The following is a 22,535-nucleotide window of genomic DNA, read 5'->3' on the forward strand; positions in this document are numbered from 1 at the left end:
CCGTTTCTAAACTTTCCACGACCTCTTGACTTGAACTGGTTTTAAAAGTGGAAACTGGAAAAGATGATCGAACGTTTATAACTCGGCTCGTGTGTCCGAAGAGTCTAGAGTTTAATGAGATGAGATGAGATGAGATGCGACGTCAGAGTGTGAAGTGTTTCGTACCTGCGGTGGCGACCAGCTCCTTGGCTCGGCTGCAAAGACAGAGAAGAACAACAACATGTGAGACGGAGACGACAAAACCACTTCACACACGATCGAACGTCCAAAATTAGACGGAGAGAGAGGATCTGTCAGCTTTTTCATGGGAAAGGAATTTTATTATTATCCATCGGGGGCCGTCGGCCGTTCCAGCCGGCGTTCCTCGATGAGATACGTGAGGCCGTGGCGGCGGTGGTGGTGGTGGTGGTGGTGGTGGTGGCCGTAGGAAAAAGTGAGTGCAGTGTGAGTGTTGTGTTGTGTTGTGTTGTGGTGACAGCTGTGAGTGATGCTCACTTCTCCAGGCTCGGGGAGCGCGTGAGGAGGTTGGCCGAGGACGCCGCCTTCTTATCCAAACGCTTCCTCTGCCGATCCGGGTTCCCCAACTTCTCGCTGTTCCTGCGGACCCTGCGGACGCCACGGGAGGAGAGAGTCGAGCTTCAGTAAACTAAACACACAGTATCACACACACACATGGAGGCAATCATCCCAACAGTTTATTGATGAGAACATGTGTAAACATGTGTAAACCAGCAGCCAGACACATGCAGGAACATGCGGGTTTGGACTTCCAAGGGAAAAAGGAGGTTTATTACGGATATAGCTCAGCTTTAATAAGACTGACTCCTGATCACATTAGAGTGGACTGATAGAGCTTAAAGGACACCACAAGTCTAGGGTTAGTAAACAAGAAAAGAAACTGAACGAGCCATTTCCTGATGCCGATTGTCACATTTCAAAACAAAAGCTTTGTAAAGGCTCATCCAAGTCGTAGTTGTTGGAGAAAGTTGAATCTAGGCCAACCGTCTGGTCTTGATCAGGACTAAACGTTGCTGTTTTCCTTCTCCTAAAGGACAAGGGAAACTTTTTAATCTGCAACTTCTGGGAAGGGAAGACAGGAGGTCAGAGAATCAATCCGTCAACGGAGGAAGAGGCCGAAGACACGCCTTATCCTACCGCTGCATTGTTGTCCTTTCAACCCTTATTACCAAACGACTAAACAATCATCCACAACTGACCTCAGGTGACCTTAACGACTCTGACGACCGTCGTCACACCAACCAGGAGCTCTGACCACCCAACTGGTACCAATGGTCTTGTTGGCGACCCTACCAAAGCTGAAGGGACTGGGTTTCCCTACAAGTCGGTCAGAACTGAAGAAGCCTCTTGGATGAAGGTCAAATGTCTCCAACGACCTACAACCGGGTCCAATTGACCTAGATTCAACTTTCAGCAACAAACATTCAGTACGTTTACATGCACAGCTTAATCCAGCTATGCTCAAAATTCGAATTCGAATTCGTCTAATCGGACTTCTGTCATTGTCCCAGTTTACATGCAACTGAGAAAATCGAATAACTGACGGGAACGTGTCTTCCTCCTCAACACCAGGTGGCGGTAATGCGTCGTTTCAGCGGGTTAATACGGCCCATTTTCCGGTTGAGCTATTAGCCAGACAGCAGAGCGGCGTTTTCGAACAGGGTGTGGAGTACGCGCATATGCGTTGTGCAGTTAAACTTCAATTGAGGCGTCCACTGCAAAAACTGTAAATCTTTCAGAGAATATTTCTCTTCTTTCTTGTCAAAATGTCTAATTTCTAGTCAAAACTAATCTCTTTCCACTTAAAATAAGACTCATCAAAAAAGAAAATTGACTTGTTTTTAGATAATTTTCACTTGTTTCAAACAAATTTTTACTTGAAATAAGTAGAAAAATCTGCCAGTGAAAGCAAGTTTTTTGTGCTTGTAATAAGGAAGAAAAACTTGCTCCACTATCAGATTTTTCTACTTATTTCAAGTGAAAATCTGCTTGAAAGAAGTAAAAAGTGTCTAAAAAACAAGCTACTTTTTTTGTGATGAGTCTTATTTTAAGTATAATGAGATTTGTTTTGACTAGAAATTACATTTTGACTAGAAATAAGACAAATATTCTTTGAGTTTTTGCAGTTTATACATGCCAGAGATAGTCGAATTCCAATCGCATTATCTGGGCGTCTTAATCGGAGTTGGAGAACTCCGATATTAGTCGACTAACATATTTACATGCACTCAGTTGTCCAGTTATAGTCGGATAATTTGGTTTCCTCAAGTGTCATGTAAATGTACTGATTGGCTGGTTCAATCAGCGGTTGAGTGAGTGCCTTTGTGTTGGTCTTGCTACAACCTGCATCTTCATGTTTTGGCGTATCGGTCTCCATGTTCCCAGATCTCAGCCAGAAACAGAAACAGATACAATGAACTGGAATTACCCTTCAGCTACCGTCGGCTTATGATTAATTCTTGTTTCAATACTGCTTCTTCATCTTGATCCCGAAATAGCAACCTGTAGCGGAGAGGTTTGGCAGAAAATAACCTCACTTCCTGTGTTGACGCCGAAGTCGGGACATAATTAACCTGTCGCTGTCTCTTAAAGGTGTTCTGCTTCATGTTTCCTGTGATGAGCCACTGAACCAGAAGCAATCACAGGAAACATGGCAGGACTTTTAAAAAAACAAAACAAAACCAGTTATGACGTCTACCTTTTCGTCTCAGGGACCTTGGATCCAGGAAGTGAAACTAATCTTTAAAAAATACAGAGTTGGATGCAGCAGCAGCATGAAACATGGAGGAACTTCATCTCCCAGTGCGTCGTTGGGTTAAACCAGACAGAGCCACAGCACATGTTATTCATCATCAGCGAAACCCCGGCTACAAACCACAACGAGGAAGTGAGAACACCTGCATGCACAAGCCAATACAAGTGTGCGCATGCCGATCGCTGTGGAGAGAGGAAATGACTTGTTTACAGCGGAGAGTAAATCACTGGATGCAAGAGATCCTTGATTGATTGATTGATTGATTGATGATTGATGATTGATGAAGGTCTGATTAAAGGGATACAGTAGTTCACTCAAAATCGAAATTTCACTCATTATCTACTCACCCTCATGTCGACTTAAGGACTGGGAGAAGTTTCAGAGTCCTCCGTGCCTTCTCTGAGTTACAGGGGGTCTCGGTGCAGCACTGCATGTCCATATGACGGTAGCGAATGGGCCTCACTTTTCTTCGTCCAAAAAGACACACCAAAAAACATCCAAATACCTCCATAGTGCTCGTCTGTAATGTCCCTCTTGTATTGAAGCCCTGACATGAGAAATTGTTCCAAAAAAATTAAATAAGTCTATGTTTAAGCTTGTTTGTAGCGGAAGCTCACAGTGTCTCAGTTCACTGCTCTTCCTGTGTCAATGCAAATCTTGCGCGATTTGCATTGACACCCGCTACAAACAAGCTTAAAACATAGACTTATTACATTTTTTCCGGAACAATTTCTCATGTTGGGGCTTCAATACAAGAGGGACATTACAGACGAGCAGCATGGAGGTATTTGGATGTTTTTTTGGTGTGTCTTTTTGGACGAAGAAAAGTGAGCTCCGTTCGCAACCGTCATATGGACATGCAGTGCTGCACCGAGCCCCGCTGTCTCTCAGAGAAGGCACGGAGGACTCTGAAACTTCTCCCAGCCCTTAAGTCGACATGAGGGTGAGTAGATAATGAGTGAGAAATTTCAATTTTGAGTGAACTATCCCTTTAAAGAGGTTGGAACAACTGGATTTAGTCAGTTTCATGTGCGCAAAAACCCAGTCGAGCAGCAGAACCAGCGACCTCAGGCACTTTCTGCTGACATCACACGGACCTTTGTTGTTTCTCCTGTGTTTACACTGTAACTCCAACCTCCTCCCCCTCCTCTTGTTTTACATTAAACTGTATTCAACATCACTTTTTCCACTGAGCGCTCATCTGTTTGCCATGAAGCTAATCCTGGACCTCGTCACTCAAGTGTAGAACGAGCGCTGCTGCCATTATGTTTCCCCACTCACGTTGACAAGAGAGCACAAGGAGGTTAAAGCCGACATGATGACAGATCATTCACCCCCACGCTACCACACCGCTTCAGGTTTCCCCTCCCTAACAACACGCCCTGCTGCTGACCTGAGGCTGTTTCTGCAGAACAACTGGGTTTTGCCGTCACACAAGAGAAGAGATCAGAGTGAGTTTGATTTGTCAGAGAGAAGCCACGAAACCCAATCAGGAGACAGAGGAGCACCGCAAAAATCTCAAAGTCTTACCAAGAATATTTGTCTTATTTCTAGTCAAAATGTCATTTCTAGTAAAGACAAATCTCATTCTACTTAAAATAAGACTCATCACATCAAAAGTAGCTTGTTTTTAGACACTTTTTTTTACTTCTTTCAAGCACATTTTCACTTAAAATAATCTGATAGTGGAGCAAGTTTTTCTTTCTTATTACAAGCACAAAAGACTAGCTTTCGGCGTGGTGGCCAAGTGGTAAGGCGTTGGTCTCGTAAACCAAAGATCATGGGTTCGATCCCCATCCATGCCTCTACCTGGTGTCCTCAATGCTCCTCAAAAAACGTGCTTTCACTGGCAGATTTTTTTGCTTATTTCAAGTGAAAATTTGTTTGAAATGAGTGAAAATTATCTAAAAACAAGTTTTGACATCATTTTTAAAGTTTGGCAATTAGGTCTGCTATGACAGTTTAAATTGTCTTTATGTCAAGTTGTCAGAACAAAAACATCTCAAATAATGTCAACTTTGCATTAAAAGTGACATAACTTACCGAATGACACTTAACGACAGCTGTCATAAGTATTCACTGATGTTTATGACAGCTGTTATGTCAATCTTATGAATACCTATTCAAGTAAAGTGTTACTGAAAAATCTGATAGTGGAGCAAGTTTTTCTTTCTTATTACAAACACCAAAAATGTGCTTTCGGCGTGGTGGCCAAGTGGTAAGGCGTTGGTCTCGTAAACCAAAGATCATGGGTTCGATCCCCATCCATGCCTCTACCTTGTGTCCTCAATGCTCCTCAAAAACCGAGCTTTCACTGGCAGATTTTTCTACTTATTTCAAGTGTAAGAAGAAAAAAGCAGTCGCTCAACTCATAGCCTCGATGTAGAAAAATATAATTTATTAAAAAAGGACCGACGTTTCGACCTCACACAGGTCTTCCTCAGGGTGTCAAACCCTGAGTCACACCCCGAGGAAGACCTGTGTGAGGTCGAAACATCGGTCCTTTCTTTTTTAATAAATTATATTTTTCTACATCGAGGCTATGAGTTGAGCGACTGCTTTTTTTCTTCTTTCACTGTTTTTGTTCCGGCTGTCAGCTCCTCTTCAATTCTGGTGTGCGCCGCTAGCCTCCTACCACGTTTTTTTCAAAATTTATTTCAAGTGTTTCAAAGGAGGTTAAATCGAAAGCAACTGGACTTAGTTATTTTGCTTTCGATCTAAGTCCAGTTGCTTTCGATTTAACCTCCTTTGAAATACTATGACCTGGACAAATGAGAATATGCACCGGCTTATTTCAAGTGATAATTTGTTTGAAACAAGTGAAAATTATCTAAAAACAAGTTAATTTTTAGGTGATGAGTCTTATTTTAAGTGGAAAGAGATGAGTTTTGACTAGAAATTACACATTTTGACAAGAAATAAGACAAATATTCTTGGAAAAGTTTAGAGTTTTTGCAGTGAGGGTCATGCAGACAGCGACGACGGCGACGAGGCGAGGCGAGGGCGAGTTGAGGTCACGCACAGGGCCGTCTTTTCTACTTCCTGGATGGGCGCCAGCGGCCCCGAGCGGTCCGGGGTTTTGACCGACGAGGGCGAGGCCGAGCCCGGGTCCTCGGGGGAGCAGCTTCGGTCGTGGAAGTCGTCCCGCTGCAGCTCTCGGATGGTGGTCGGCCGGATCGGCTCCTCCACCGACGACGTCCAGCTCAGCTCCTTCTCCCCCGGCTCTTCGTCTTCGTCCTGCGACCCGTCGTCCTCCTCCTCCATGCCCGGGACGCGGTGCAGCTTGGCCCGGTTCCCTTCGACCGGAGGGAGGGCGTCCTCCAGCTGCAGGCTCTGGGCCCGTTGGGGCGGCGGAGGGTTAACCCTTTCCTGCCCAGGGAGGAGGAGGGGAGTGGGATCTGTCTGGGTGGACCTGTCCAGTGTCTCGGGTCTCGGTCTGGACTCTGTGGACTCTGAGTTTCCTACGTGGCCGTTGGCTTTGGTCACAATGTCTGACAGTTGGCTAGAGGTGGTTTAAAGGTTGAGATCAACACACACACACACACACAACAGATTAAACATTCACATGTTCAACATTTTGGCAAATTGGACCATTGCCATAATCCCTATAGTCATAGCAGTAGGTTCGTTAACTTTAATTGTCGGTGCAAGAGCTACGCTACGAAGGCTCATGGGATTTCTTGGTTTCCCTCATCAAATACACAATCCAACAACTCCAAAACGCTCTGGTGGACAAGTTGTGACCTGCACATTCACCACGCTATGAGATAATAACAGAACGTTACCAGACAGAGTTGTTTTAGAGGTAAATTCATGCAAAACAGCTGATGCACGTTCCCGTCGGGGGGGCAGTTTTTCATCAAGCAGTCTCTGAATTTCCCTCTAAAACAACTCTGTCTCGTGACGTTGTGTTATTATCTCATAGTGTGGTGAATGTGCAGGTCACAACTTGTCCACCAGAGCGTTTTGGAGTTGTTGGATTGTGTATTTGATGAGTTTGATGAGGGAAACCAAGAAATCCCATGAGCCTCCGTAGCGTAGCTCTGAGCAGCTCACGGCTCTGCTCCGCCGTTCTAAAAACAGCTTGCACCAACAATTAAAGGTAACAACGAACCTACTGCTATCCCTTTAACAGACATCACACAAACAACACAACAGGTTTCTAAAAACGGACCAGTGACGCTTTAATCCAACAATCACCATGACGACAACAACCGCTCCTCAGTGTGCGGGTCCAGTACCTGGAGGGAGTTTGACGGACGCCGTCCACGGCCGAGCTGGACGACAGCTTCCTGCCGCCGCCGCTGCTGCTGCAAACATCTGAGCAGCAGACCTGGTTCAGGACCCTGGCTGCTGCTGGGTTCACTGTGAGGAACCACAGGTGATTATCGGTTATTGATCACGCTGGATATTAAAGGGATAGTTCACCCAAAATTCAAATTTCACTCATTATCTACTCACCCTCATGTCGACTAAGGGCTGGGAGAAGTTTCAGAGTCCTCCGTGCCTTCTCTGAGTTACGGGGGGGTCGGCGCAGCAGTATTTGTCCATATGATGGTTGTGAATGGTGCTCACTTTTCTTCGTCCAAAAAGACACACCAAAAAACATCCAAATACCTCCATAGTGCTCGTCTGTAATGTCCCTCTTGTATTGAAGCCCCGACATGAGAAATTGTTCCGCCGGGATTTGCACTGACACAGGAAGAGCAGTGAACCGAGACACTGGGAGCTTCCGCTACAAACAAGCTTAAAATATAGACTTATTTAATTTTTTTCAGAACAATTTCTCATGTCGGGGCTTCAATACAAGACGGACATTACAGACGAGCAGTATGGAGGTATTTGGATTTGAATGTTCCATTGACAACCATTATATGGACAAATACTGTTGCACGGACCCCCCCGTAACTCAGAGAAGGCACAGAGGACTCTGGAACTTCTCACAGCTCTTAGTCGACATGAGGGTGAGTAGATAATGAGTGAAATTTGAATTTTGGGTGAACTATCCCTTTAATTCTGATCAAGGTGTAAAAAACAAGCCACCGTCATCATTACCAACCTGCGATGAGCTGCTGTTTCAGTAACGGCAGGAGCTGGTCGTGGAGGCGGAGCTTGCGCAGGGCGTCGGCCAACGAGGATTTCAGCAGCGTGATCTCGTCCTCCTGAGCCTGCAGACGCACCTCCATCATGGACGTCCTGTCCGGGAACTCGGCGCTGCTGTCCGCCGACACATCGTCTGCACAGGGGACGGAAAACAACAAGGCTCAGAGTCACAAACACTGTGACAGGAACTAGTCACTCAAACCACAATAAAGAAACAAAAGAATAATACGTGACCATAAAAATCCAAGGACTTTTATTTTGAAGGACAGATTTAAAGCAGAAGTAAGCGATCCGGTCGTTTTGGCTAACTTCCTGTCAGCCGATGGAGTTAGCAGTCCCCGCCCTCGTCCCTACGTCACCACATTCACGCGCATCCCTTGGCTGCACACACAGAGAGGACCGCCCCTTTATGCCGTTCTCTCTCCTCATTGGATAAAGGTTGTAGGATACAAGGAAAGTTTTCTCCTCGGCTTACAGCAGAGCAGAGTGACTGACAGACCCGTGTTTCAGACCAAACACTCTATGTAGGGCTGCCCCCAAATAGTCGACCAAGCACTGGTCGACCAAAAAATCATTAGCCGACCAAAATTTCATTGGTCGATTGGTCGCAGGAAAAAAAAAAAAACATTTAGAGCCGTGTCTTGTCAAAATTAAGCCAACATCAATGACTGAACTGTATAGGAAAGGTTATGGGGCTTTTATTTTGAAGGGCCAGATACAGGAAGTGATGTGACACTTTTTTTTTTTTTACAAGGCACGGCAGTCTCTCTCGTATCACCGCTGTCACCATTAGCGGTGCTGTCTGAGCCCCGGTCCCGTCCCACAGCGCTCACCGGCGGTCAGTCTCAGTGTCACGGAGCGGATCCATGATGGTCCCCGCTGCAGTCAGAGACCCGCACCCATAGACATGTCTATGCCCGCACCGCTCCACGCCGCGGACCCCCACCCCCGCACCCCCGTCACACAGCCTGAGCTCAGTAACTTTTTACCCTCCTCATCTACTGTGTTTATTGGTGATAAACGGGCATTCTGCCGGTAATAACGGTGAAACCCGACCGGCTTGTTGTTGAATCTCGGACCCAGCACGGCCGAAGTCACGAGCATTAATTAATTAATTCTCAACCTGACCGCGGGCAAATTTTTTTTTTTTTTTTCCCTCAAGGTGGGGGGTCGATTAGTCGACTAATCGCCATAAGTGACAACTACTGGTCGACCAACAAAATCTTTGGTCGGGGGCAGCCCTAACTCTATGTAAGTGATTGCTGTCGGAAGATATAACTATTTAAGACTTATATATTAACACAAACATTCTGCTTACTTCTGCTTTAAACTCAGGAACGGACTCATCCCGATGGTGGGAGTTGTCTTTTTTCTTCCCCCACATTATTGCACGCACGGCCCTGCTGGTTTGGATTCCTCCAGTGTCAGCGAGTTCAGGAAATCAAATATAAAGCCAGTGTGCAGAGGACGTGGAGCTGAGATCGTTTCTTCTAAACTTTCTTTGTTTAGATTGTAGAAGCAGACGTTCAGCAGGTTTTTAGCAGCAGCTAAATTATCCACAGGGGTGTCCTCCTCTTTATAACAAACTGGCCAAAACCGGTAGTTTCACTTTAAACATCAGTGATTCACCAAAGTTTCTGTGATAACTTTAGATCCAACAACTAAAATCTACGGAGCTGAAAACCACCAAGAGTGCACGTGTCTTAAAACTGCATAATAACTAAAAAAGACATAGATCTAGTGAGTGAGTGGGTGAGTTCAGGTGGAGGAGCTGGGGAATGCATTATGTCAAAGAACTGTCCTCACAAGTATAGAGTATCTAAAATCCTTCAGACTGGCCTGAGTCCAGTCTGAAGGATTTTTAGAAACCGAGTCCAGAGCCTCTCAAAGACTCTGTTGTGTGGAGGAGATGTGTGTGTGTGTGTGAGTGCAATGCAGAACATGGCTGGTCCTGGTCCAACAAGTGTGTGTGTGCATGTGTGTGTGTATGTGTGTGTTCACGTGGACTCTCAGGGCTTCAGCTCCAGCTCCTCTCAGCTGTGTTGGTCTTCCTAACTCTCACTCAGCCGTCTCTCAAGTGTTATTTCTGCTCCGCCGTCCAACACGACGTTGCGTTTACTGACCTAGAAGCGCGTAGGAAATCGTTCTGCTCGTTCACTAATAAGTAGGTAAGAGGTCCTCAGACTCCTCTCTCTGCACAAATCCCCTTAAAGCCTCGTGGTAACGCTCCAGATCCACAACCTGGAATTACACTGGGCCGGAAGGTGTGGTCTAAAGACTGGGAACATCACACATTCACACACACGCATTTAGAGCTCTCTGCATCAGACTGAGGATGTTAAACCTATTAGATCTGATTTCATTTGATTGTATCTGTGGTCTGTGTCAGTCTGCCCTCTTTTCTTTTCTTTTCTTTTCTTTTCTTTTCTTTTCTTTTCCTTTCCTTTCATGTGATGGTTGGTTGATCGTGGTTCTTTTGTTCGATTTGTAATGGAAAAAAATCTCGGAAAAAGCAAAGTGGACAAAGACATTTGGACTTTCTGCATCCACCCTTCCAAATTTCCACAAGGAAGGGCAGATAACTTCCTGTGGACTACATAGAAAGTCTGAAGTGTTGTAATTAATACATGATGGAACGGAAATTAAATATTTTGCTTTTTTTCCATTAAAAAAAAAAAAAAAAGGAGAAGATCAATTTTGAAGTTTGGTTCTTGGTTTTAAACAAGCTGTAGGAGATATTTAAATGTTGTTATTAAGGTATTAAGTTGCTGTTTTGCCTTTAGGTGATACTGATTATTCTATATTATTAGATTTTGCTTATATTTTGTTTCATTTAGTTGTTTTCTGTGTTTAGTATTTTAATTTCACCTGGGTTTGCATATCTTTTGTTTTGTTTTTTGACCAGAAAGGGAGAGACACATAGGAATTCCTTTGTTCTTCTGTTTGCTTGCCCGCTTTTGGTTAAATAAACCCTATTTTGGAAAGTTTTGAAAGAACAATGAGCTTGTTTTGGCTGCGTACAATACACGCCCATGGTGCAACAGTGGTCTTTTTGATTTTGACAAACAGCCACTACACAAGCGACCGCCTCGTTGCACCGTTCCCTCTGTTTTAGCTCTGTGTTTGGTCTCCACCAGCAAAACCAACAACTGTGTGAAGTAGGGCTGAAACGATTCCTCGAGTAATTCGAGTACCTCGATTACAAAAAATGGTCCGAGGATTTTTTTCTGCCTCGAGGAATCGTTAATTTAATTGTAGTTCAAGCGGCCGCACGGACTACTTTCAATGTGGCACAACGTGCGCCGTAACGTAACCTATGAACGTAACCGTGCGGGGCCCCCCCGCGGCCGTCCGCCGCGGATGACGGCGGAGATGGGGGGGGCGGCGGCGGCGAGGCGATGGCCGCGATGACGGGGTGGGGGGGGTGACGGTGGCGACAACACAGCAGAACAATCCTGCCTAGGAGCTATCCATGGTTACTTAACCAAAGTCTCTTGAAATATCAAACAAAGAAAAGGACTATGGACTGTGGAAGTTTGAATGGCCAAAATACAGAAGTTATCATGACGTGAACCATATGTTGCGGTGTAAAAAAAAAAAAAAAAAAGACCGTTGATTCGGTAGAGACGGCTTAACGGGCGGGGGCGGGGCCCCCACGGCATGCGGGGGCTGCGGGGGGGAGACATGGAAGACAGCACGTCTTCCATGTTGCAGCATCTCCGCAGAAAACATTTTTGATATCTTGAAAGTAATTTAATTTTATTTATTTTTGATATCTTGAAAGTAATTTAATTTTATTTATTTTTGATATCTTGAAAGTAATTTAATTTTATTTGTGTTTTATTTATTCTTATGTATGTTAGCAGTCGCCTCTTTGGTAATGTTTCAAGACCAGAAAATACTTGCTTGTGAATTTAAGAAATAAAAGCAGTTGATTCTAAAAAAGGAAACCAATTGGTCATTCATTATTAAGTGAAATATGTTATTTTCTCTTGTGTATTCATAATTGCTCTTTAACCAAGCAAAAATACGTTTTATCCGATTACTCGATTAATCGATGTAATTTTCAGTAGAGTACTCGATTACTAAAATATTCGATAGCTGCAGCCCTAGTGTGAAGCTGTGGTCAACGAGATCAAAGACACTAAAATAAAGACTCACAGAGCCGATAGGAGGCGACGTAGAGTAAGTCTGGATTGTAAATAATGTCAAGAGCAGCTTCAAGATTCCCTGCTGCTGCATGGCATTGTGGGTAGATTTCTCTACAGTAGTTTCCAGTCAGTGCACAGAGCCGGTGATGAAACCCAAGACTCTTTCTGATTCCTGTAAACATGACCTAGTCCCGATCCAGATGTCAACACCTGCCAAGAGTCGGCCTGCAGCTGAGAGCTGGTGATCGTCAACACCGCGAGACGTCAGCGCGTCTTCGCCAAATCAGCAACATAAGAAGAAGAAGGAGAAGAAGCCGTAGAGAGAAGTTCTGTCAGGACGATGATTCACCGGCCGATGAAACGGCTTCTCTGGAAGAAGAGACGTTTCATCATCACTGTGGCTGTTGCAACACGCCTGGAGCCCGTCCAAGCTCAGTGGCGCCATAGTAACGCTGCAGCAACACGCGGCTTGTATTAAAAGAAAATCCTGCTGCACTGAGTGATTGATTCGACCCCGACCCCGACCTCCCATCATGCAACACGGCTTCACAAGACAATGATGGTGCATGGTGATAAGTGTCACAAACTCCTGCGACTTCAGATGAACTGGTCTGAAGTTTCCACAGTGTGTGTTACTTTAAGTTTTCCACAGTGACCCACACCTGCATGGACACACGAGGCTTTTTCCTCCTGCTGCAGCGTCTGGCCGCTGTCCAGCACAGAGAAGAAAAAAGGGGAAGTGTCTGATGATGAAGTGACATACATTGGGAGTTTCCAGTGCGACCACACACGCACACATACACACACACACACACTTACACAAAAGAAGCAGCTGGTTTTGTGTGTACTCACTAGGGCTGTCCCCAAATAGTCGACCAAGCACTGGCCAATCTCATTGGTCGATTGGTCGTAGGAAAAAAAAAAAAAACATTTGGAGCCGTGTCTTGTCAAAATTAAAGGTATAGTATGTAGGAATTCCCCCCATCTAGCGGTGCGGTTGCATATCTGAACGTATTCTTGATGTTGCATTCACGTGAAATCGGGCAGACGTCAGACAGACAACAGACGCTGCATGTAACAGGATAAACAAGCCTCTATGTAAACAAGCCTCCGTTCGGTGCGTCACCCACTTATGTATTTGTAACGACTTGTAACAACTCATTCTAAGATACGAGAAAGCTTTCATTTGTATGCGGATGTGATTCGACTTCAGTGAAATACGTATTTATGAAAGCAATATTTGATTTTTGCTAATAAAAAGCCAAATAAGTTACATACTGGGGCTTTAAGTCAAAATCAATATGACTGAACTGTATATGAAAGGCTATAGGGCTTTTAATTTGAAGGGCCAGATACAGGAAGTCGTGACACTCACTCGCTGTCAGTTTTTTTGTTATTGCTGTGCAGGTCTCTCTCTTTTTTTTTTCAAAAGCGCCTTTTTCCGATGTTGTTACAGACGTGTAGGGTCGATTAGTCGACTAATCGCCATAAATGACGACTACTGGTTGACCAAGAAAATCTTTGGTCGGGGGCAGCCCTAGTATTCACTCACTAACACTCACGGTTTAATGCAGCGGTACATACGACTCAAAGTCTGACTCTCTGACGAACGATACTGAAAAGCATTCCTGTGCTGTTACACTCTAAAAACAACATTTACTATAAAATTCAAATCTAAAAACACTTTAAATCACGTTTGATGAGGCCATAACGTACTCTCATCAGACCTATAAACACTGGACCACAGTTTATACCATGGACATTATTCAAGGTAAATCAAGGGGAAACATATATGTACATGTGTGTGTGTGTGTGTGTGTGTGTGTGTGTGTGTGGCTGCAGTTTCATTGGCCACCCTGAACCCTCCTCAGTAAACACAACCATAATAAACAATTAAAAACACCACAGTCATCTTTCCGTGAGGCCGTTGCTGCCGAGAAAAGGAGAAACACATGGCGAGGGCTCGTCCTACATCAGTCACGGACCAAACTTCATTAACAAATCAAGAGGTTTTACCCAGAAAGCCACATTAAACCCAACGATCTGACGCTGATGGACGATCTGCTGACAGCGAAGCTTCAACAGTCACATGTCTGTCCCTCAGGAGCCGTGTGCAGCTGAAGGAAATGAGGATTTGAAATACTTCTGGGTTTTTTTTGTTTTAATAGTTGTTTTGATTTGACATTTCAGAGTAGAAAGAAACTGTGGCGATGGTGGTGGCGTTTAATCTGGAGTCAAATCTGGCAATCCGTGTCCTGGCATTCAGCGGCCATCTTGAAGATGTTTGGCCTTTCTTCACTCTGACACGATACTGGAAGAACATTTAAAAGGTCCCATAATTTACGTTTTGAAAAGATATCATTGAAAGTTTCATATTTTTCCATTTGAAGTATGAATCTTCTTCTGGTTGTTTGGCACCACTAGTGATCCGCCAATGGAGCAGCAGTATCAAGGTCCCACCCATACATTGGTCCAACCCAATCATAAGTCAATCAAAGCAGCCAATCATGGCATCACAGTCCCTTTTTGTAGCAATAGAACTAATTAAAACCAAAATCAATCAGGAAAAAAACATTTATATCAAAGGGGGAGGAGTTACCTATGCTGCATCCAGCCACCAGGGGGCTATCCAGATGTTTTGGTTTCACTTTTGGAGACCATCATGTCTGCTATCAACATCTTTACATACAATCAGCTTGATCACAGCAGCCACAACATCTTTCAACATGTTGAAACATCTATCTTCAACCTCTGCTTTCGTTTTGATCTCACCGACACACCTGTAAAGGTTAAGGTTCGAGTCTTGAATCGGATGTGTCAATATTAAATACCTGTGATGTCATTTCCTTGTTAAAATGTTTGCTACCATGAGGCTCAGTAGAAATATCAAAGAGTGACATCACACTGTCTACATCTGGTCAACGCTCCACAGGAAGGTAGTTCAGAAACAGGAAGTTGGAGTTTTCCTCTTGTTTATTACTGAATTTGCCCTCTGGGAAAAAGCCCATTAACCGTCCCCATGCAGCTCCCGCTCTCACATATATAAATTCCTCACCGACAATAAAAAAAAAAACGGACCTTTAAGTAAACTAGTGAGGTTCAAAGCCCTGTGTGACATTTTAGCCAACACGCTGCACATCCAGCGACTTCCGCCTCTGATCTATCTTGGGAAAAAAGAGTCCATGTTGTATTTATGGTGAGGCCGAGCAGCAGTTTGGTGGCACCACACCCACAGCCGCTGTAAAACAGCTTCTTCACGAGATCCATTTTTGGCAGCAGGACCCTGTAGTTGGCCCTGAGCTTGGTTTTTGTACATGCACTGGATGAATGCAGGGTTTTATTGTGTGGTTTTTACTGGTGGTGGAGGTGGTAATGTGAAGGGCCAACACTCCAGTGTCCAAATTAAAATGGTTGTGTAAGTGTTACCATCCAATCTCAGCTCTCCACGGTCTGTGCTGCTTCTGTTAAGGAGCATGTGAGGACAGATCATGTATTATAAGTAAGGGATAATGTATAGTTCGGAGGTTGTTATGGAGAAATAAACCCCGACAGGTTGTATGGAACCCCGACGCGAAGCGGAGGGGTTTCATTCAACATGAAGGGGTTTATTTCTCCATAACAACCGACCAACTGTACATTATCCCGCTTATTACACGGTTTACGAGTGAAATAATTAATTTGAAACATAATGTTGATCAAAATACGACTTTCATCGATTTAAAATTGCATTTAGCGAATCTGCAAGACCGGTCACTTCCGCCGTTTTGCCGAGCCTCCTCCCGTTCGTGCATTTGAAGCCTTTGATAATCAATCAGTGGATCGATAGATTACCATACACGTGTTAAGATGTGTGTATTGTGTGTAGTCGTATCTGTCATAAACAAGCGATTAACTTTACTGTTTACGGGGTGTGTTTGTGTCGCGGAGCCGCGGTGCCACCGAGACGAGAGGAGAGGAGAGCTGACACCGGGTCAGAGGCTCTGATCAGCAGGTTTGGTTTCCAGCAGCGATGTGGAAGGAGCCTCCACTCTCCTTGTAACAGGTTACAAGTCATTTATCTCTAACATCACTATTAGTCCAAAGCTGTTTAATGACGGTAAAAATGAAACACAAGGTAAATATCCTGCATAGTTTCTCTTATCTCTGCTGCGCTGATCAGAGCGGCGTCCCTAGCAACGGTCTGTTATACATGACGACGGTCCGTTATACAGAAATAACAGACCGCAGAACGCAGCGCTGGACCAATCAGAGAGCAGGATTCAATAGAGCCGTGTAATAACTGCTTTTAAATCCAACTCAGGCTGAATACTGTTCTTCTGTTGGACTGAAACCATCTCAAAGGGCTATTGACCTGTCACACCCACCAACTCAATGTCACTTTGGAGATTTCTCCACAGTCAGACTGGACATAAGGACGATCAAGATGTATCTCAGTGGACTTCGGCGCTGTTTAAAGGGGATAGTTCAACATTTTGGAAAATTGGCCCATTGCCATAATCCCTATAGTCTAGGTTTGTTACCTTTAATTGTCGGTGCAAGCTATTTTTAGAACGGCGGAGCAGAGCCGCGAGCTGCTCAGAGCTACGCTACGGAGGCTAATGGCGTAGCGTAGCGTAGCTCTGAGCAGCTCACGGCTCTGGTCCGCCGTTCTAAAAATAGCTTGCACCGACAATTAAAGCAGAAGTAAGCGATCCGGTCATTTTGGCTAATGCTGCGTTCCAGGTAGGCTTTTGAAACCGTAAATTACAGCTTCAAGTCACAACTTACGATTTTGTAGCGTTCCAGGCAACCCACTCGTGTTTTTCCGACCTGTTTTACCTGTGAAAGTCACTATAACGGCCACTCGTAACTTCCGACCCGTGAACTCGTACCAGATCGAACTGGTATGACTTCATAGGTCGGAAAAACACGAGTTACGAGTTGCCTTGAATGCACCATAACAGTCCTCGTCCCTACGTCACCACATTCACGGCGTCCCTTGGCTGCACACACAGCCCTTCATGCCGTTCTCTCTCCTCATTGGATAAAAACTGATAAATGTTTTCTCCTCGGCGCAGAGCAGAGTGACTGACAGACCCGTGTTTCGGTCCAAACACTCTATGTAAGTGATTGCTGTCGGAAGATATAACTATTTAAGACTTATATTAACACAAATATATCACTTACTTCTGCTTTAAAGGTAACAAACCTACTGCTATGATTATAGGGGTTATGGCAATGGGCCAATTTGCCAAAAATGTTGAACTATCCCTTTAAAAACTAGGACTGTCTATTGGCAAGAGTCTGGTGATACGATACATATCCCTAAGGGAATGACGATGTGCTCTATTGCGATTGGTGGTATACCGTGATTTCCTTTTTCCAAAATTCAGTTTATTCTTATGCATTCAGACTTTTTATTCCACAGTTCCTACATCATAGTACTCCTTTTTGTGTAGTGACCATTGGTTGGAGCCTCAAATACAGCACAAAAGCACTGTCACCATTTAACAGTTCGTCCTCAAATGCATCAATATATGGTGAGTAATCTGGATAAGGTAATAAGAAAAAAGTGCTAAAAAGATGTGAGTATTGGCTTTAAAAAGCTCCTGCCAAGAACCTTCATGCTGTGAAGTGACAGTACGAACCACTCTACCACCGTGCTACACGTCGTCAGGGTTACTTTTGATATTCAAATCCCATCCTCAGGATTTCCATAACTTTGTTTGAAACGATCCGAAGTTCAAAATAAATCCACAGGTTCATGAAGTTCAGTGCAACGACGACGAGCTCCGACTTCAAGCTCAGAGAGTGTTTATGTTACTTATAACTATAAATCAGAGTTGAAGTTAACATAACTCTGTCAAACCAAAGGAAACAGCTGGACTCCGCAGACGACAGCCCTGGATCACAGTCACTGGAGTATTTATGGCTGATCAAGGGTCAGTTTTCCGTAGTAATCACTATCATAAAAACGTCCTACTGATAATCAAACGAGCTCAGAATCAGCTCGGCAAGATTGGAGAAAAAAAGAATAAAATGCATGTACAAAGGGATCAATTATTATACAATTATGATACGTTGAGTTAGAAAATTCACCATCCTTAGGGCATCAATCAATCAACCGATCAATCACTATGTCAGAGGTTGAATCAATAGACAACAGGCTGACATTAGAGGATAATAATAATACACCTTATAACCTGTCTAACAACAACAACACAAATGCCACGCTGTTCCAAAGAAAGTGGTGTATATCTCAACGCACAAAAAAGCTGCACACATGACCGCCTTTCCCGCTCCAGCATCTGGTTTTCTTGTTTTAATTTTTTGTCAGTTACAAGCCAGCGCCGCGGTGACTCATCGCTGTTTGGCAGCGGCTCAGGGAAAAGCAGGAATTCTTAAATCCACCATGCATTTCGCAGGAACTGCAACAACGAGCGTGTGCGGGAATTTAAAAAAAGGTTAATATTCAGGGTTCGTCATCGGGGCCGCGGAGCTACTGTGTTTCACATGGCATTTCATAATTACTACACACAACAGTGCACATTATGTCAGAGCTTTGGCCTGTGTGCAAGTTTCCACTGAAGGCGTGCAGCATCTGACATTCCTGCCCCAAAAAGTGCCAGCATGCAGAAGAGCTGACAGGAAATGAAGCATGCATCTCAAAACAAAAGCAGACAAAAAAGCTCTTTTATTTCTTGCTTATTTCTTTTTTCTTCTTTGTACTACACTTAATGTTATAAATACTGGAAAAATCTAGATCCCTGTAGAGACTCAACTACCAAACAAGAGTCCAGGACCCTCAGGGGAAGCGATTCACCGAGCATTCAGTTTTGCCAATTAGTTTGTGGTTACAGCCACAAACTAACACCCACATTTTTCAGCCTGTTTAATAGCGTGTTTGTTAACACTGTCTGCACCGAAAACCGAAGCAATGCCTGCATAAGTAACTCTCTTTTAGAAAATCTTAAACCCGTTTGCACTGTGAACTGACATGAAGTTTCTTGATAGCACCATGATAAGAGTTGCTTCAGTTCTGTAAAGATAAGGACAGGAACTTCAGTGCTTCCTATCTCATCTCATGTTCATTCCTTTTACTAAATGAAAAGCAGAAAACGCCATCGAGCAGCTGTTTTATGTTTGTGACACGATCCAGAACTTATAGACATCCTTGAATGATCAACTGGCGCCACACCACTGCCTTTTCCTGCATCCTTATGTTTTCAATCGAGGTTAAAGGGACAATGTGTAACTTCTCCTGTTATCTATTCACAAAAATCGATTATTTGGTTCAAAAGTCAGTTTTTCATTAATCAGTAATCACCCCCATCCACAAACTGAAGTTTTCCGGTAAGCTCTGAATTTGCCGTTCATATCATTCATATATACATGGAGCGGGTAAGTGTAGCCGATGTCATATCTGGCCCTCTGCGTTGTGTTTCTCACGGCCTGCCCTAGGTGGGGTTCGATCCCACGACCTCCCGCACCGGAGGCGACGATGCTAACCTCTTCGCCAAGAGGTTGACAACCGCTTGGCAGGTTGGTTAGCACGTGTTTTATGGGTGGAGTGAGTGCACATCCATTACATAAGCTCGGTAAGAAGTCCAGAGAAAGACGGTAAAACGTGGGTCAGGTAAACAATATGACATCGCCATGACAACATATTGTCACGTGTATTGTTTTGCCTCGTGGTGACAGACCACTTGTTTACATAGAGGCTTGTTTATGCCGTTACCTGCAGCGGCTGTCGTCCGTCTGCCGTCTGCCCAATTTCACGTGAATGCAGCATGAAAAATACGACTGAGTCGCTTGCGATATAAAACCGCAAATCTAGATGGGAGTAATTCCTACACAATATACCTTTAAGGAGATTATGAGGAGAAAAAATTTTTTTTTGACTGAATGCAAGCTCAACTAATGTTGTGAGTTAGCCAAACGACAACATTAAACTGTTGGCTCTAGTTCTGGTTCTGCATTGCGTGTCATTGTCTGTTGGCTCAACCAACACAATCCTGATGTTGTCAATCGTTAAAAACAACAGAAGGTGATAAACTTTCCAACCCTGTGTACCTGCTAGCTGCTAGCTAAGTGCTGAATGACAGCTAACGCTACGACTAATGCTATTAGCTGTGTCCAATTTCAACTCAACATGGACCTCTTCAAAGGTGTGACCCTTCGCATCTGTCGAGGACCACAAAGGATTCTGGTCTATGGAGGATTTTGGCTTTATATTACCAGCTGTTCCCGTCCTTACTGTTGTGTTTTATTGAGGTTTGAACATTTGTACCATTTCAATGTGTCGTCCTATAGGACTCTCAGTTGCTGCTATTGGTTTTGTTACCCGATGCACAATGAATCTTGGGATCTGCCCCTTTGATCCTTTGTTAGGACGCGTATGAACGAGCCTTTGAAACGAGACATTCTGAAGCTGATGTGGCGCAATCGGTCAAATGAGGCCTCTAAAGGATGTGGTCTCTGAATTGTGGCACAGCTAAAAAAGAAGTCTTCAGTTATGTAATCGCGTCACATGACACAGAAAGCTCAAGAGATTTTAACAAAGACCTTTGGTTAAAATCAGAAATGCCTCTGAACTGGAGACTGCAGGGCGGTCGACTGGGGATTCAAGACCCAAATCCGGTCGAGAGTCGGTTCCACATTGAACCATCAGAATGGTTGCCCAAGCTCCAATTCCTCTCAATTCCTTTTGTTGATGCATGAAAGTTTCTCAACTGATTGAGAACTGTTCCCCCCATTGAGCAGAATCAGTAACGGCACTGGTATCAACAAAATCTTATTGATTTCCATCCCTATAGTCAACAGTTCAGTCAATATTTGACACCGTTAGCATAGTGGAAGAAAATAATACGTCTTAATTTCTGAAAATGATTGTGTAATTTAAAAGTCATCTTATCTTCTTACAGTGAGTTCGACAGCTTTGGTAATTTAATACCAGAGCTTTCTGCACTTGTATTTTTCCCTCTTCCTGTCACTGATTGGCTTCGGTCCAGGTGAAGAAAGCGAACATCAGGCACCTTTGTTTTTGGCAACACTTAAATGAACTGTGATGACAGCTGAGGTTTGTTAATGTTGTTGCAAGTGCTGTCGATCAACAGTTACCAGCCCACACTCACATTCTTAAAACGGTGCTTATGTGCTGATTTTTTTTGTTATCACTACATTAGCATCGGCAGCTATTACCTTAATAGCGTTGAAATGTTCAAGTTAGACTTTGTTCACTTTTTTGTCTCCCTTCTATTTCTACCTCTGCCTTGTTTTTCTAATATTGACATTAGCATGCAATGCTAACCAGCTAGCTTTAGCCTATCCCTTGGCTTTGACACTGATTCTTAAAAGGTCTTTTTCTAATGCCATTTTTAACCAATTACATTTTTACAAAAGAAAATTGCAACATACATTACAGTACAGTTTTCTTTTATCTTTCTTTAATGTGTTTGCATGAATAAACAGCCAATCACCACCATCATTGGATGTTTGTCCAAACACTTTGCATGCTGATTGGCTCACCGATGCTGATGATATTCATTAATTTACTAAAAACTATGAGCATCAAATTACAAGGCATAAATCCTTTCTATCATTAAACAAATTGAATTGATCAGTAAAAGTCAAGTTCAAAACCCAACTGCCACAATGCAAGCGACCAACACAGCCAACCAAAAAAGTTGAATGAAGCAGTTTAAATTTAAGGTCCTTTCTACTCCATGAGTTCATCCAGCTCTGCAGAAAGCAGTCAACTAAGCCGGTTGAGTTTTATTGGGGGGGTGCCATCAACTGCCAATAGTTCTGTCATAAATTATTGATTTATGGTTTTGGTTATTAGGGAGAATGAACCATATCAATTCACCAAGAAAATACATATTCAGCTGGTGAATCATGGACGAGTGTGGGGCCTCTGAGAGTTTGACAGTACATTCAGATCCAAACCACAAGTATCCAATGATCTGAAAGAATTTGGTGGGATACAAATCCTCTATTTGACTTTCAGGTTTGTGTGAAAGGCTTGGGGTCATTCCAGGTCTTGTGGGAGGTTGGTTGGCTGGCTCACCGCTGCACAGTCACACTCTCTATTGTTGAGTCTCAGAGTCAAATCTACTCTAACAGTCATTCTTGTCAAACTGGTTGATGTACGAGTTCACAAAAAAAAACAAAAAAAACTTCCCTTTTAATCCGGCTTGAATGCAGCCAGGAGCAGAAGCCGCACATATAATTAGCCTAGCGCAATATCCCATTTCACTTTTTATTTAAAGTTGGTAATCTGGGCCACTGCCTCCACTGCATCTGTTCCAAAAGTATTAAAAGACCCAGAAATGACAGATCATTTCTATATTTATTTGCAATGTGTGTATCTGAGTGTCAGTATCAGCCTCCAGACAGAAAAACGTATCTGACAATTACACGCTGCATATTTTATGTCCACCCACTCGTATTTCTCTGGAGCTACAACCCAAGGGCGCTGCATAATGACCTCAACCACCCACAGATGCCGTTTCTCCCAGAGCACACCG

At 43.8% G+C, this 22,535-nt stretch overlaps 1 protein-coding gene across 2 annotated transcripts in view; it reads right to left on the reverse strand.

Annotated features, from left to right (window-relative positions):
- eml3 (EMAP like 3) overlaps positions 1–22,535 on the reverse strand; it is a 52,458-nt gene that overhangs the window by 23,733 nt on the left and 6,190 nt on the right. Inside the window, exons 2-6 of one of the 2 annotated variants that reach the window (XM_083992949.1) lie at positions 7,833–8,009; positions 7,015–7,138; positions 5,796–6,275; positions 496–606; positions 166–194 (exon numbers count right to left, since the gene is read on the reverse strand). In XM_083992949.1, the coding sequence (XP_083849075.1) occupies positions 166–194; positions 496–606; positions 5,796–6,275; positions 7,015–7,138; positions 7,833–8,009 (921 nt within the window). The remainder of the gene's footprint in view (positions 1–165; positions 195–495; positions 607–5,795; positions 6,276–7,014; positions 7,139–7,832; positions 8,010–22,535) is intronic. The other variant, XM_083992950.1, reaches the window with a different exon arrangement.

The sequence above is a fragment of the Trachurus trachurus genome (assembly GCF_905171665.1).
Source record: "Trachurus trachurus genome assembly, chromosome: 18".
NCBI classification, from domain to species: domain Eukaryota; kingdom Metazoa; phylum Chordata; class Actinopteri; order Carangiformes; family Carangidae; genus Trachurus; species Trachurus trachurus.